At 45.3% G+C, this 17465-nt stretch overlaps 1 protein-coding gene across 1 annotated transcript in view; it reads left to right on the top strand.

Moving 5' to 3' along the window:
- The window catches only part of LOC146045076 (zinc finger protein ZIC 2-B-like), a 70229-nt gene extending 55095 nt beyond the window's left edge, over positions 1-15134 (top strand). Inside the window, exon 4 of the mRNA XM_083163762.1 lies at positions 14998-15134. Coding sequence (XP_083019888.1) covers positions 14998-15134 — 137 coding nt within the window. The remainder of the gene's footprint in view (positions 1-14997) is intronic.
- The last annotated feature ends 2331 nt before the right edge of the window (positions 15135-17465 follow it).

The following is a 17465-nucleotide window of genomic DNA, read 5'->3' as shown; positions in this document are numbered from 1 at the left end:
GTGTATAGTTACAGTGAGGCTGGGGCTGATGTAAAGTTTGTTAGTCAGGGGGCTGTATAGTTGCAGTTAGGCTGGGGGTGGTGTATAGTTTCAGTTAATCAGGGGAGTGTAATATCAGTTAGGCTGGGGGTGGTGTATAGTTACAGTTAATCAGGGGAGTGTAATATCAGTTAGGCTGGGTGGTGTATAGTTACAGTGAGGCTGGTGTATACTGAAAGTAGTCAGGGGGTTGTAGTATCAGTTAGGCTGGGTGGTGTATAGTTACAGTTAGGATGGGGTGGTGTATAGTTTGTTAGTCAGGGGGTTGTAGTATCAGTTAGGCTGGGTGGTGTATAGTTACAGTCAGACTGGGGGTGGTGTATAGTTTCTGTTATTCAGGGGGGTGTAATATCAGTTAGCATAGGTGCAGATTCTGTGGGTGCTCAAGGGCCCCAGCACCCACTGAAATTGATGAGCACCCACAGGCCCGAGTCTCGATGCTGGGCCGCCATATTAACTTGCTAATTTGCTGGACCCGACACCTGGGAAACAGTATGCTGGGAAGAGTGTATTCTGTCCGTGTAGTACCTGTACTGTGGGGGCATTTATGTACCTGCACTGTGGGGGCATTTATGTACCTGCACTGTGGGGGCATTTATGTATGTGGAACTCTGTTGCTGTAATTTAAATATTGGAGACAACTGTGCTCTGTAATATAAATTGGTATTATTTTGTGGCCACACCCCTTCCCCATGAAGCCACTTCTCTATATTTTTGGCTTGAGCACCCACCAACAAAAACATAAATCGGCACCTATGTCAGTTAGGCTGGGTGGTGTATAGTTACAGTGAGGCTGGGGCTGGTGTATAGTTACAGTGAGACTGGGGGTGGTGTATAGTTACAGTGAGGCTGGGGGGTGGTGTATAGTTTCAGTTAGTCAGGGGGGTGTAATATCAGTTAGGCTGGGTGGTGTATAGTTACAGTGAGGTTGGGGGTGGCTACAGTGAGTCTGGGGGTGGTGTATAGTTTCAGTTAGTCAGGGTGGGTTTAATATCAGTTAGGCTGGGTGGTGTATAGTTACAGTGAGGCTGGGGGTGGTGTATAGTTACAGTGATTCAGGGGGGTGTATAGTTATAGTTATGCTGGGGGTGGCATATAGTTACAGTGAGTCAGGGGGGTGTAGAGTGACCAACCGTCCCGGTTTGCCTGGGACTGTCCTGATTTTGACCTCCTAAATCCCGCGTCCCGGCCAAACCCATCCCGGGACGTGGAAAGTCCAGTTTTAACTAAATAAAATTGTTGGTGTTGTTGATGACGTGACGGGCAGCTCACTGCTCTAACAGGCTGCACAGCATTAGACTTGGAGTGTGGGAGGGGAAGCTGATACGCGGTGTGCGCCACCGCCTCCCCACTCCCCATTATTGGTTAGTTCGGCCGCCGCGTGACCGCGTCCCCTCCCACTCTCCCAGTAATGCTATGCAGCTAGCCAGGGCGGGTGCGGCCGGTCACCATCAGGCAGCATTACTGGGAGCGCGGCGCCGCATTAATGACCTGCTGCTGCCTTTGCTGGTGAGCCCCTGGCCTGGCGTGACTGAAGGAGGGGACCCGACGGCTGCTGGAGGCTGGAGCCTGCGAGTCGACTCTGTCTGCTGAGACTGTCAGTCTGCTCTGCGTCTGCTGCGACGGACGGTGTGCTGCTGAGTGTGCCACCCTGCCCCTGCCTGTGTGCACTGCTTTGTATATGCGGCCGGGTGAGTCACTCTGATAAATCATAAAAAGGTCTATATTCTTTCCGGGAGGGGGGGGGGGGGGGGTTGTTTGTCGACCCCGCGACCCGGGGGAGGGGGTTGTCGACCCCGCAACCCCCTGTCCCGGGTTGGCGCTTTGGAAATTTGGTCACCCTAGGGGGGTGTAAAATCAGTTAAATGGTTACAGTTAGGCTTAGGGGTTTGTAGGTGGGGGGTTTAATAGGGCCAGGCTGTGAGGCGGTGTGTAGTGGTTTGTAACCTGGCAGTGATGTGCTTGAAAGGAGGCACTTCAGCTGTGGATACCACAGTCGGGTCCTTCAGTTCCCGAGATCCCTCTCATGCAGCCTTTGCACCTTCCTAACGTGAGGTGAGGCCAGATGACAGGACCAGCTGCACATGCTACATCAACTCCGAGTCCCCCGCAGTAGCCACTCATACACTGCTGCTCCCAGCCTGCAGAAGTAATGGAGATCTCAGCCATGAGCTGTGAGTGAGTGGCAGTGTTACCCATGTGCTCCGTAATAGCGCATACCCTGGGAGGAGCTGCAGGAGCTGTGTATGGGCAGCAGCCTCCCGTGGCCATCTTGACTCCTGGCAAAGCAGGCGCTGCCGGGTGTGTTGCAATGCTCCCAATAGGCTCTGTATACAGATCAGCCTATGGGAGCCAGCGTCAGCGCCACGTCTTGACATGCGCCGCCGCTTGGCATTTCCTAGTCCTTGATGCTGCAGCAGCAGCATCTCAGCCTCTGCACGTTAGTATAGTATTTCAGTGCGCCGGGTGCCCGCCGCAGATGACTTCCCCCAGCTGCCGCGGGGGCTGCCACATTATGGATACGCCACTGCCGAGTACATGAACAAATAAGAAAACAGTGACTTACAGTTGAATACAATAGGGGACAAGTACAGGGTACATAAACAGGGAGCGGCATGTGAAAAGTCTTGGAGGTAGGTGTGAGAGGAAGTAATCAGTAGGCAGGAAAGGTGGCTGGCCATTTCTCGGGCAAGGTGCCTCGCTTCACTACCATTGTGCTCGGCACACTTGACCATTCCCAATCGGAGTCAACATGGATGGTAAATTATCTAACAGTAAAATAAAATAACACAAAATACCCTCATGTTGACCCTTTCATATGTCGACCAATGTCAGACCACCAGTTTGTCTACGTTGACCATGTCAATGTTGACCATTGACTGTTGACATAGAAACTGTCAACCAGATACCGTTCCATTGTGGCATTGATGGGTTATCTCAAAAGGCAGCAGCATTGTTTTTTAAAAAATATGCCTGTAAAACAACCACCCCCCCCCCCCCTTCTGCATAGGATGCCCTTTTTCATCCAATATTAGTTAGTGGATTGGGTAGATAGGGAGGATGGTTAGAAAGGCAATCTGATTTGGACAAGAAAAGTCCTTTTCTATATGGGCAAAGAATAACCACCATCTTTCTTTCACTTCAACTTTGGACAGTAGATTTCTCTCCTGGATTAAACCCTATAGGGCCTATTTACCCTGGGCCAGTGTAAGTCTTTTTGGAATACTAGGCAATACTAGAACCCCTGCCCCCCAATCCCCACACTGCCACTTTCCAGTTTTTCTAGTGAAAGTGTGGAGGTGGTGTCTTAGAAGTTCCAAAATTGACACTTGCATTAAGTACTACAAGGGTGCCTTCCTCATAGACATCCTTCATTATTGTGATAAGCAGACTAGTCGGCACAGCCTAAAGCCTAAATGGTAGCATTGGCCCTAAATGTATCAAATAGTATTAACTGGATACAGAGCTGCCCGTTTGGGGCCCATGACTGATTTCTAGTCACTTACCACCTGTCTCTTCTGGTCACTTGGGTGCGCCGAATCCCACTGGCAGGCTTCTCCTCCATCTCTGGACGCTGGCAGCCATTTAAAATATGATACTGACTTGTAAGCCAACCATTGATCGTGGCCCGGCAGCCAATCAGAGAGGCTGTCAGTATGCAAGTTCTGATTGTCTCACTCACCAGACGGTGCCCCATTTTGAATGACCACCATTGGCCAGAAGTGAAGAAGAATAGAAGCCTCCACTCTGGGAACTGTGGGCTTCAGCAGGGCCAGCAGCTCAGCAGAGGCAGTCGGGCGGAATGAGTAGCAGGGCCCTTTCTTCTCTATCAGAGTGGGCAGGCCCTGACTGGATATCCCCCAAAACACCCCCATCACCAGGGACGGTCTCCTCTCACTGCCCACTTGTCTGTACCATGCCCATATGCAACTCATCCCTTTGGCTGGGTGTAATACAGTACGAGTTTGACAGAGATGTGTGATGTTTGTTTTAAAGCTACATCTCTCACCTCATGTGGACTCGGACTGTATTGCACTCCCTGCTGCTTGATCCAGCTACCTCAAATTTTTTTAGTTATTGATTCTTGTGAGGCTTCCTCATATAAAAAGTCATAACCAGGGTTTATGGCACTGTTACCAACAGCAATAACCCTTTGAAGTGAGGTGGATATAGAATAGATTCCAACTTTAAGGGACAATTTTCAGTGGCTTTTCCGCTAAATTCAATGCACTAATTAGTTAAAAATCTGATTTTGCCTAGTCATAATTTTCATGGCAAATTTAGCAAGTAGCTCACTAAACATAGACCAGTATCTTCTTTTTTTTTTTGCAAATAATTTTTATTGAAAAGTTTTCAAGTACACAAAAACAAAAGGATGGCGTCATATTTGTGATACAAACAAATTGAGTAGTACTGTTTCATTAGGTAAGTCTAGATCTTCTAAATCACATTTTAATAAATTTGCATAAAACCTATAGTATCACAGAAAATTAATCAAGATTTCCAAAGATAAAGATAGTTCAACAACTGAGCTGATAAGCAGAGAACTAAAAATGAGCACGAAGGAAGAACAGAGCACAGAATGAGAAGATTGTGAAGGAGAAAGAAATTAGGAAGATAGGAGAAAGGAAAGGGTAAATGGTAAAGGGGAACTCTCTTCCTGAGTGGCCCAGAACCTGTTTAACTATGCATGAGGGTCACACTGGGACCACACACGTAGGAGCGTCTCTTAAAAAAAGGATTTATAATGGTCCGATTACTTATAAGCCAGCCACGGATACCAAGTAGCTGTGAAGGATTGGTTCTTTCCCTCCAGCGATGAAAGAAGGTCGTCCATTGACATATAATGGTCAAGTCGGCCAAACCACTCCTTCATATTAGGGATCACACTAGATTTCCAATGGACAGGGATAAGTGCCTTGGAGGCACTAGGGATGTGTCGGAGCAATGTTTTTTTAAAGAGAGAGCAGGATCCATGTACAAGGTTTTAGAGCCAGAAGCTGGGGCTGAGGGGCAGGTCTTCATTGAAAATGATACTGGTCACCTCTACAATCTTACACTAGTATGGCTGAAGGAGAGGACACTCCCACCAAATGTGAAAAGGTGTACCGACCGCTCCTTTAGATCTCCAACAAGTGTTGGGGACTCCCGGGTAGATCTTAGCCAGCATGCCAGGGCATCGGTACAAACGTGTGAGTACTTTGTAGTGTGTTTCCAATGCATAGACCAGTATCTTAAACTTGAAACCTATTACATTATCTCTTTAGTCATTTATTAAAGGAAAATGTCCTCACCTGCCAGGGAAATTTGTCAAAATAGGTGTGAAAATTGCCAAGCAAACATTTTTATTCATCATAATGACCTGTAATATAAGGAATAATAGGAAATATAAGCTTTTTTTACACAACATTTTTTATTTGAATTTATATAAAAAAATTTGAAACTGGCATTTTTAACAGATACTTTGGCATCTCTCACAGAGATGTTGGCACACAAAAGGTTAATTTTAATGAAATGTTATGTAATATTAGAGCCCAGAAGACAAAGTAGGGAGTTGTGGGGGATTGAACCTCATTGCGAAATGTGCATAAAGAACTTTGAACCGGAAAGCCTGGTCTGGGCCTTGCACTGGATAGAGTGGTAACACGAGATCCCAGGAGACATACTAGGGGATTGGGGTCGCAGTCAGACCTCCCGTTAATGTACGCTGGCCAGAATTTTGGAGAAAACTTTACAAGGTGGTAATATTGAACCCCGAGAGGAAGGATGCCAGTCGCACAGGACTAATGTTTATTATTGAGGACCCCCATATATATTATTACAATATAAGATTGATACAGGGCGACCATTGGACATAAAGGGCCTTCTTCTGGTCGATGCGTAATTTTCCGAATTCTTTCGGATGGCGTATTTTAGCCTTCTGCGCATGCGTGGGCAACGCTATGCGCATGTGCCACGCAAGGTCTCCGTACTCGTTCTCACTAATACCGTACAGAAAAGTGCACCGTATTCACTCGGGAAATGGGCGTAATATGGGCGTCATTCGGAAGTACACAGGGGCGTAGTTTCAAAGTGGGCTAATCTGGGCGTAAACATGGGCGTACACGAGGGAGTACACTAATTCTGGTAGCCGTGCATTCGGACAGAACACCGACTGCACACAAACCAAAAGGCAGGAAATATGCGGTCTTCATAAGCAAGTATTGCTTTGCGGACACCACTCGGTCATGCGCTAGGCATTCGGAACGCCCAATCAGTACGGCCGCACCTGAACCAATGTCAGCTGAACACAATACAATCCACTCCTTTACTCATTACTCATTAATTACACTCTTTTCATTGCTTCAATTGGAACCATTGCAGCTTAAATGGACCATTACAAAACACACAAATCTATGCTGAAAGCACGGCTGCATTTTTTACACACATTTACACTGCAAGCAATGGACAGAACTTGCTATCACTAATATAAATGTATATGTCACTTTTACATTCACCAATAACAGCACACATTTGGGGATAAAAAGAAAAATTTATTACAGTAAGATTTAAAACATAAGATTTTAAAAGCATGTTCTTTGGCACATGCCAAAAATTAAAGTTACCATAACAGGAATTTTAAACCACAAAAAAAAATGACAAATGTATTCTTTGCATACATAACCACAGCAGAATCATTAGGAACACATCAGGTGGCTTCACAACAAAAGTATAGCACCAACACTTCAAGTACAGCAAATGTGGGTACCCTGTGCACGGGATTGGGTTGCACACAGGAAGCTGACACACACAGCTAAATGAAAGATTTGGGAAGACATAAGGGTGGAGATTAGGGCCGTGGTGGGAATGGGACCTTCCGTTGGTGTATGCTAGCCAGAGGGAAACGCTTTCTCTGCAGTATAATAACTGACAGAATTGGAGGTAGGAAGACAAAAAATGCTGTGTACGCAAGTCTTGATAACTAAAAGAAAACTTTAAAACCCATTTCACAATGTAAAAGTGAATATAAAACTGTAAAGAAAATCTGTGGATCAGGGCTACACCCCAAAAACAAAAATGAGATTGGCCAATCACCTCATGGGTGTTCTGGAAGTGCTAATTAGCTACTAATTATTTTTAATATGTTGACATCCAACTCATTGATAACTTCATAAGTGGAAAATGTAAACCCAGGCAACGCATCAGAGCCAATTTAATCAAACTAATTCACTTATGTACAGGCAAAGTCCCACCATGACTTTTCATAAACATATGACCAAGCTTTGCTCCAGGCCCAACATTACACTATTAAGGTAATAACCTTCTTAAGTGATAGAGATTGGTATAACCAATTAGATAAAGCTATATTAAATGTGAATTATTCCAGAAAAGCTATAACCTACTTCTATCAAATAATGTACTGGTCAATTTCAAATGGGCATCACTAAGTGGCGGACACACTTCCCCAGCCTAGAGGAAATGGTTATCTTGAATACTTTACTTGCAGTTGGTCATCTGGTAAACTAACCCCAGAATGGGCCATCTTGGGATTTTTGGTTTCTATATTGTTGTAGCTTTCTTCAGTATCAAAAACATGTATACTAACAATACTGGATTTGTACCACCCCACCCTCACTTAATATGTTTAAAGAAAAATCATTTAAATATTAAAACTTGAATGGACTGAAACAACTCTCCATAGAAAACACAAACTGAAGCATTTTTCGAGGTCTGGGAGAGCTACATAGAAACACTACCAGCAGAAACAAAACAACAAATAAATAAATAAATGTTAGCGCGTAGTATGAAACCAGAAAACTCTTGCAAGATCCACCAATTGCCCAACATTAGGATAGGACAGATGTCTCAGACATGCATGGTTGCAACCCCCCCCCCCCCCCGCTTTATTATATTCTATTTTTTTTCTCTTTATCTTCTCCTTTTTCTCTTTCCTATCTTTCTCTATATTAAGTTCCATATGTGATCACTTATCGAAAAGAAGTATTAACATTATAAGAGGTTCTTACAAGACTTTTATTTTACTGAAGTAAAAATACATGCACTATGTTAATATATTAAGAAATTAATACACAACACTAACAAGTGATTGTATGTAAGCAACATTTTAATTGTATAACTCTAATACAACTTTCACACTGCCTAAACGTTAAAAAACGGTATTTTGAAACGGTATTTAAAACGGGTCTGAGCCTTCACATTGCAGTAGATTACCGTTTTAAATACCATTTAAATACCATTCACATCAGTCAACCCGTTTAATCCCCTGAACACGTTTCAAGGCAGAATGCAGGGGACAGCCTATCACAGGTCTGTAATCTGTTGTTTTTACTAAATACCGTTTCAGAGTCATTCTCACTGCATAAAAAACGGCTCTGAAACGTGTAGGACTCTGCTTTTTAAATGTTTTGAAATACCGGTTATCTTTAACCGGTAAATCAACTCTGGCGCTTTCCCACTGCAGCCTTAAACGTTTTTAAAATGGAAAAAACGGCAATATACCGTTTAACAAGTGCGGTGTGAAAGGCGTATCAATCTTACATTTCATATTTGCAATTGTATAAAGAAAATGTTATGTAACATCTTTACTGTAGAACTTGTAACTCAATCGCACAATTACTACATGAAGAAAAAATGATAAAATGAATGCAATTATTTACTTTTATTCATTGGTATTCTTTATTGTAATTTCCCCATTTATTGCAAAAATATCTTAATTTTTTTTTTTAAACCCAGGCAACTCCTGTTACTTTACCTAGTTTTACACTATCCAAATTTAAACATTATGTTTTGTGATTTTCATTCATTATTGTATGTAAACTCAAAATCCTGGCATGCCAACTCACTCATACTGTATACAGATATGCAAAGGCTGGCCCAGAAAACCTTTACTCTGGCCGGCTGGGTACCACTCTACTGCCTCAGCGAGATTTTATACTTTGATTAAAAAAAAGAAGAAAAATATAACATTTAAGACATAAGTAATAAACAATGTATATGAGATATTTGACTCCATGAACAAAGCACTAGGCTTTTCTATCTGCACGTGCAAAATAATTGTGCCACTAAGTAAGCCAGGAGTAGCTTTCCCACAAAGGAAGAATAGTTCAGTTGTACAGCGGGAGTCTACAATAGATGGTCACTGTTACAGACTCTGTGTTGTTAGGTTTTGAAAGGAACTTCATGTTACATGGCAACGTCGCCAAGTGTAACTGTATCTCCGGATATCCTATCTAAGACACCATGTTTGATCAGTGAATTGAAATTGAACATATTGGAACAATTATTTAGAGTATTTTCAGGAAGACCCAATTGGTCCTAGTAATGTGTTGCTTTTTTTTTTAACCCATTGGATGCCTACAGGGAACAAAGATAACTGATCTACACTGGATTTTGGTGAGTATTTTTTTTCCACAAAAAGTACCCCTATTGGATTACTACTGAACCGAGCCCATGTGTCAACATAAACAGTGGTGTACTATAGTCCCGCAACCCCCGCGGTGACGGGGAGGCGCTGAGAGTGTGTGGGCACCGGGGGGGGGGGGGCTGCGGGACTATAGTTATGCCACGGTTCAGCGGGTGGTAAGGAGGTTGGGGGACATGGTGGCACACGTGGTCAGGGCTGCTGTCTGTCTTCTGCCTGTACCCCCCGGCCGTTACCTCTGAGTCTTGCCGCCGGCACTCCTGTCTGCGCAGGTCCCGGCTACTGATGCTTATGAGAGGTGACACTCGAAAAATGGCTGCCCCCATACAGCAGACCATTTTTAAGGTTGCTAGAGAAGGCCGCTGCCTCCTTAAAAATGGTCTGCTGTATGGGGGCAGCCATTTTTCGAGTGTCACCTCTCATCAGCAGTAGCCGACTCAGAGGTAACGGCCGGACAGGGGGGGGTTGTGTACAGGGGATGAAGGGGTGCAGGCACCACTCACCTTGCTCCACGCACTGACCTGCTCCCAAGTGCCGCCCTCCAGTGGCTGGCGCCCCAGGCAAACGCCTAAAGCTGCCTAGTGGCGCCGGCCCTGAGTACAAGCTATCACTTTCTGATTGGGTTCTTTCTTGCATATTAAGTATGCAGTTGATAGCGGTTTGGACTCTAAATAAGACCCTTGGGTATATTAACTAAGCTACGGTTTTGAAATCCCAGAGGATTGTAGCTTTTTCCTAGCAGGATTGCATCCTAATTATTTACTAAACTTAAAATGGCTGCAATCCTTTGACTGAAATGAGTGCATGGGTATGGGCATGGGTACTGGGGTAGGGACATGGCCAAACTGGGGGAGGTGTGGCCACTCATTAATAAAAACATAAAAGAAGCCACATATAATCTCCAAAATGCCTGTAATACATTCATGAGATATACTATTCTGTAAAATATGGGAGAAAAGTTAAATTTTTCATTAATTTTGTAAAAAAAAAAATCTGTCCCTGAGCTATGTGTTCCATTTACCTCCCCTCAATACAGTTCACACAATACTTACATATGGTCTCTCACTATGGGTATGGATTGTATGGTCGACCAAAAGATGGTTGACAGTCATTAGGTCAACACCACTAGGTCGAAATTACTGACAAGCAGCACTTTGCTTGATGGCAGATTTACTGACACTGGGTCATTAGAACAGATGAGGAACCTACAGATGGAACGCCTGTAGTGAACTTGATTAGCCGGATCATTGCATTGATAACCCTGAGGATTACAAATACCTGTTAAGGCCTTCACTTAAAGCAAAACCACTTACCTCAAAAGGACATTGCAGGTAGTTATAGACTTCAGCTGGGTTATTGAACTTTGCCCCTCAAGACTCGGTTTGGGACATCCGCAAGGGAAAAATTAGGGTAAAGACTCACCGTGATATCACCCAGGTACTAAAAGTGCACTATAAAAAAATGTTCATTATTGCGCAATAATAATTCCCTGTTTCTCTTTATCTATGCAATAATAATTATCTGTGTTGTTTTGATTTATGTGAATGTGATGCCCAAGGTTATATTCAATTGAGAGTACCTAACTGACAGTAGTACAGTTACAAGTAGCAAGAAGTGAACTGCATTGATTATTTGTTTAATAGGAGCAAAAGCTTACCTAAGCTTGAGAGGAGATAAGCACACTGTTTTGTATGAAGTAATTGTAGCCTCTTGGGGATTGGTGTTTTAGTCAGGGATGGTGATTGGGTGCAGTTATTTCAACTAGCCAGTAAGAGTCGAGTGAGGGGGAGGAGTTAGGAGTTAATATAAGGGCTGGCTGAGGTAAATTATTCCTCTTGCCATTTTTGGATTCCCTGGAGACTGCTGTCCTTCGGTGTCTGACTAGGCTAAGTGCTTTTACTTATTATTCTTCTACTATTCTGTGTAGTTTCTTCCTATCCTTTCCCTTCTTATTCTATCCCTCTATGGTCTATATCTTTTTTATCCGCATTCTTTAATTTCAAGGGGTTAAATAAAAGTTGTGTCTGTCCGTTATATTAGCCACAGCTTCAAGTGTTAGTGTTTTTTCTGTAGGTAGGGGAACATGTCCCGTCCGCGTCGCAGGGCTCCCCCGCCCCAGAGGCTGGCTGAGGCAGCCAGGCCTCTTCAGGCGGCAGCCGCATCACGCGTCACACGGGGAGCGCGGCTCGCGGCTGCGGCAGCCATGGGGGGTTCACGCAATGTCCCTGCTCCCGCGGCTAATGCGGCGGGAGCCAGAGGGAGGGCGCGTGGGCGAAATGGTTCAGTAGGGCGGGCGGCTGCCCGTCCTGCTGCGCAGGAATCAGGTGTCATGGCGGCCGCCATGATAGGAACACCGCGCCCGGCCCCCTCGCCGTCAGGCCTGCAGGCTTGGTTGGCCAGGGGGTCACAGGCCAGCGGGGCGCACAGCGTTAGAGGTAGTCCTGCCCCAGGGGATTTAATATTGGGGACTGGGGGTTCGGAGGTGGCTGCCAGCCCCCCCTCAGTATCTCCGGGCGCCATTTTGGATGCAGGGGATCAAATTGCGGGGAGCAATCCCACAGCCTCAGGGGCTGGGGATTCTAGCACGCACCCGCAGTTAGGTAGCCTGTCTCCTGTGAGAGATCAGGCAAGCGTCAGGGTGGATGAGTGGCAATCTCCACAATCAGTTAGGGGGGCTTTTACACCAGTTGTGAGGGTAAGGGCATCACCATTAGCCTTGTTTGCACCCCCTCCATCTACACCTGGGTTCATGTCTAGGCCGGTGCCTGTGGCTCCGCCCACAGCGCGGCAGCAGCTAAGGGGGATTTCTGACAGTTCCTCGGCAGTTCAGCAGGCCCATCCGGGCAGCTGGTCTCCGTATTTTAATACGGGGGTCAGTCAGCAGAGTGTACAAGGAAATTTAGCAGCATGGCCGCAGTGGGTTAACCCCCAGCAGCCCATGTACCAGACAGCGGGCCAGCCATGGGGCGGCGCCGGTCAGGGTGGTCAGGGCCAACAGTTGTGGGCTTTGAACCCGGGTTATTTGCAGCCGGCCGCAGGGTTTTATAGCATGGGGATGCCCCAGGGTGTACCTAACTTCGGGCAGCAGAACATTTTGCAGTTCCCCCCACCTCCGCCACCTCCGCCTACTGTGGCCAGGCCCAATAGCACCCAAGGGGTGGAGCAGCAGGGGGTACAGGGCGGCGACATTTTAAGGGGTGCAGGCGCGGGGGAGGAGGCCATAGTGTCTAATGTGGGGACAGAGAATGTTATTAATGCAGTTTCTGTAAGTATTCCTTTGCAGACAGTCTCAGCGAGCGCCGGGCCGGGGAGCGTGTCAGAGATATTGGAATCAACGAGTCAAGTCGCGGTGGGCGCACTGCGCAGCGAGGGACATGTCGTGCCAGCAGAGGAGCAGGCGGGGCCATCATCAGCAGGAGCAGGTGAGATACCGCAAGCGGCGCAGCGGGGAACAGCAGGGACTAATTCAGACAGTTCCTCAGATTCATCCAGCTCGGATGGTAGGCCGCGTAAGCTCATGAAGTACTTTGCGCAGAAAATCAGGGGTAAAAAGAAGGGAGTAGGAAGTTCGAGGAGTGTAGCCAGCAGTGCAGCTAAGGTTGGGCCGGATGCATCAGGGGATGCTGTGCATTGCTCTAATACGACAATATTGAGAGGGTTAAGGTCCAAGATTAGGGATAAAATTAAAAAGGGGCGTTTTGTGGATATGTTTGCCATAACGCATGAGGCAAAAACTGCGTTAGACGCTGCTAAGGCGAAGGTCCCTGCTGCCGAGGAGGCGAGACGAACATATTCTAATTGGCTAGCCGGGGCTTATGTGTTTGCGGCTTGTTATACGGAAACAAGGCCGTCAGAGCATATGAACATGTTCAAGTATTTTCATTTAATACATACTATGTACATGTCAGGGAGGTTAAATGCATGGAGGCAGTACGATGAAATTTTCAGGAAAAAGCAGGACGGTCAAAAGGTCTTTAGTTTTGGGTTCAAAGACGTGGAGGTATAGTTGGAAGTTACCCAGCAAGCAAGGGGTGTGAGTGAGGCGGGATTAGTGCGGAAGCAGCCATTTCTTGGTAGATCAGGGTATAGTGGGGCCGGGAGAGGAAAGTGCTACGCCTTTAACAACGGGCAGTGCGCAAGAGGGGCAGGGTGCAAATATAGGCATGTGTGCATGCTCTGCGGTGGAGGCCATACTGCAAAGGAATGTACAAAGTCAGGGGGCCAAGGAACTGGGAGAGGGGAGGCTAGGCCTAACGTTAGGCAAGGCGGAGTCCCCAATTAGAGTTGACGAGTTAAAAAGATGGTTGAGGCTCTATCCTCTTAGGGAGGAGGCTGCCTTTTTGTTAGATGGTTTTTCGGAGGGTTTTCGTCTTCCAATAATTGATAGGGTTATTGCATCTGCAGGTAAGAACTTAAGGTCAGCTAGAGAATTCCCAGAGGTAGTAAGGAAAAAGGTTGAAAGCGAGGTGAGGCTGGGTAGGATGGTAGGTCCTTTTGAGGAGCCCCCAATTGCGGACCTATGCATTTCTCCGCTGGGGGTGGTACCTAAGAGGGAACCTGGGAAATACAGGCTGATACAACATTTTTTTTTTTTTAAATTATATTTATTAAGGTTCATGCATTAATACATACAATAAATCATCATAGACATCGCAAGTGGACAAGTATTTTCAGCTGGGTGACCAACATTGGTCAATAGTAAATAGCATTTACATTGATGTGATTAGGCACAGCTGGTTTTACATACATTTCGATAGTTTCATTCCTTACAGGTGTTGTTGAAACCGGCATGTCCGTGTTATTGATAATTCGATGCTTCTCGTTAAGCATATGGCGGTTTTAGGTGCGTGGTGAGGTCGTCATAGATTATACCTCTTTGTCCACTTTGTGTGTCTCTTATTAAGACTAGAACCTTATTTTTTCAGCTTTTCTTATTGTTTCAAATATATATTAATAACAGAGAAAATTAAACATCAACTGCAAGTTTGGGTGGGGGGGAGGTAAGAATAGGGTGTTAGGGGGGGTGGGGGTTGGGGGGGGGGGGAGCAGCAAGTCATTCATTCATAAACAATCTGTAATTAATTATTTCGCTATTTCACAGTGTTCAGTTTTTCGTCGAATCTTGCATAGTGGGTTCTTCTGGGTCTCTTGCTTTTTCAAAGGCTTTGTATATGGCTTCTTTGAGCTTGACTGGCCTGCTATCGATATATGGGGCCCAAGTTCTATAAAATTTAGCTACGGGGATCTGATTATTCTTAATGGTGTTGTATCTATCGTAGTACATGTATTTCATCAGGAGGGCTTCTGCATCCATAACTGAAGGGATATTGGGCTTAATCCATAGGTTGAGGATAGCCTTTTTGGCCACCGTTACTACTAATGTAAGAATTCTAGTTAGGTGGGATTGGGAGGGAGGTATATTCCATGTCTCGAAGTTTGCAAATAATAGGGGAATTGGGTCTAGAGTTGCTTGTACTTGAAAAGTTCGCTTAATGAAATAGATTATTTTATTCCAGTATCTTTTTATGCATCTACAGGACCAGAAATTGTGGAAGAATGTCGCTGTGTGGAATTTACATTTTGGGCAAGAGCCATTTTCTTCAGGGACGAAGAACGATCTGCGGTGTTGGGAGATGTATGCTCTATGTATCAGCTTGATGTGAACCTCCTGTAATACTGAGGAACTTAAAATTTTAATTGTTGTTTCATAGTGTTTAAAAATAGCATCATTGTTTGGCAATAAAGGAATGTCTTTTATCCAGCTAAGTGTTGTGGCAGACCAATTTTTTTCCTTAGGTAATAGTGAAAGTTCTCTATAGATTATTTTAGTTTTGAAAATGCCTTTTTCAAATTTTGACATCATTGCTGACATCCTTGAGCGTGGAGTGCTCAAGGGGAATATATTTGGGAGGGATTTGGCGTAGTGAATCAATTGATGGAGTGAAAACCCTGAATTTTGGGGTAAGCCAAAGGTTGTCTGAAGGTGGGGAATAGTGTGTATCTTGCCTCCCGGGTCAAAGACCTGAGACATGCTATTCAATCCCTTTTGGCGCAATCTGCGAAACATGGTACATTCAGTACTAGGAGGGAACCTGGGGTTACCCCAAATCGGGAGCCAGGGAGATATACAGGGATCACAGCCGAGCACTTCAGAGACCGACCACCATGCCGAGTGTATATCGGAGAAGAGCTTGTTTTTTCGGATTGGGGGGGGGATTTGTGTTTTTGGAGTATGTAGTAGGGCTCCTGGGGAATAAGGGGCATACATAGCGCTGTCTAGCGCGTAGTCAGAGTAGGTACTGATTTCTGATAACCATCCCAAAGCAAAGCGACACAACAGGGCCCTAGAGTATTGTTTTAAATCTGGTATATTTAGACCCCCTAAATCTTTTGGTAAGTGGAGTTTGTGAAGGGAAATTTTGGCTTTCTTTCCATTCCACAGGAATTTATTGATATGGGAGTGTGTGCGGTCCGCGTCTCGTGTTGTTATTTTTACTGGTAGCATCTGCATAACGTACAGCAGCCTTGGTAAGATGACAGATTTGACCACCTCCACTCTTCCCAGCAGGGACAGCGGTAAGTCTGTCCAGGTGTCCATAGACTTGTATAATTTGGGCAGAAGTGTATCAAAGTTGGCTGGGTATAATTTGTCTATGTGCGAGGGTATTTGCACGCCCAAATATTTAATCTGAGATTTTTGTATTTTAATGGCACCTAAATTTGAGTCTGGTGGGAAGAGCGGGGGGGGGCCCCTGAGCATCATAATTTCAGATTTGTTGACATTAATTTTATATCCTGAGAATGAGCTGAATTGTTGTATAAGGGCGAAGACTTCAGGGAGGGAGTATGTGGGAGCTGTTAAGAAGAGCAGCATATCATCTGCAAATAATGAAAGGCGTAAATCAACTTGTCCAATTTGTATACCTTTGAACATTGGTGATTGTCGAAGGGCCAGTGCCAGGGGTTCTAGGGCTAACGCAAATAGGAGTGGTGATAGAGGGCATCCCTGGCGGGTGCCGCGTAAAATGGGGAAGGGTGTGGATAATGAGCCGTTGCATTGGATTCTGGAGGCGGAATCTGTATATAAGGTTTTTATTGCGTCTATAAAGTGGGGAGGGAAGGCAAATTTATGTAGCACGTTGTATAGATGGTCCCAGTGGACCATGTCGAACGCCTTCTCCGCGTCAAGCGACATTATCGCGAGCGGGGCGTCCGACCTGTCCCACTGGGAGCATTGAAGAGCTGCTAAGACTCTTCGAATGTTGGTGACAGGGTTTCTACCCATGACGAATCCCGTTTGGTCGGGGTGGATAAGGGAGGGGAGGTATAATTTTAATCTTTCAGCTAATATTTTTGTGAGGATCTTATAATCGATGTTTAAGAGGGAAATTGGGCGGTAAGAGCCTGGATCTGATAGGTCTCGACCTGGTTTAGGTAGGACTTTGATAGTGGCTGTGTTAAAGTATTGTGGGGCTTTCTGGGTATTAAGGATAGAATTAAATACGGAAACTAAGACTGGCGCTATTTTGGAACTCATTATCTTATAAAATTCTGAGGTGAACCCGTCTGGGCCTGGAGCTTTACCTGTTTTTAAGTCTTTAATGGCTTTCTGGACTTCTTCAAGGGTTATTTCCTTGCCTAGAGAGGTGAATCCTGAGGGGGAAAGCTGTGGGAGGTCTAGATTATCCCAGAAGGTTTTTGCTTGGGCCTGATCTGAGGATGGGGCAGCATATAGACGGCTATAGAATTCATTGAGTGTTTGTGCTATCTGGTTATTAGTAGTGGTAATGGAGCCATCCGGGCGTTTGAGTGGGTGGATAGTAGATGGGGATTGGTGGCCTTTCAGGAGGTTGGAGAGGAGTTTGCTGGATTTGTTTCCAAATCTGTGGAATTTCGCATTAGCTGCGAATGTATAGAGTGACTCTGATTTAACAAACAACCCTTCATATATGGATTTTGCCTGTTGGTACTGGGATCTGTGAACGTCTGAGGGATGGTCTTTAAA

This window comes from Crinia signifera, chromosome 11, assembly GCF_055691185.1.
Source record: "Crinia signifera chromosome 11, ASM5569118v1, whole genome shotgun sequence".
Classification (NCBI taxonomy): Eukaryota; Metazoa; Chordata; class Amphibia; order Anura; family Myobatrachidae; genus Crinia; species Crinia signifera.
The sequence above is the reverse complement of the archived record's forward strand: the minus strand, read 5'-3'. Positions and strand labels throughout refer to the sequence as shown.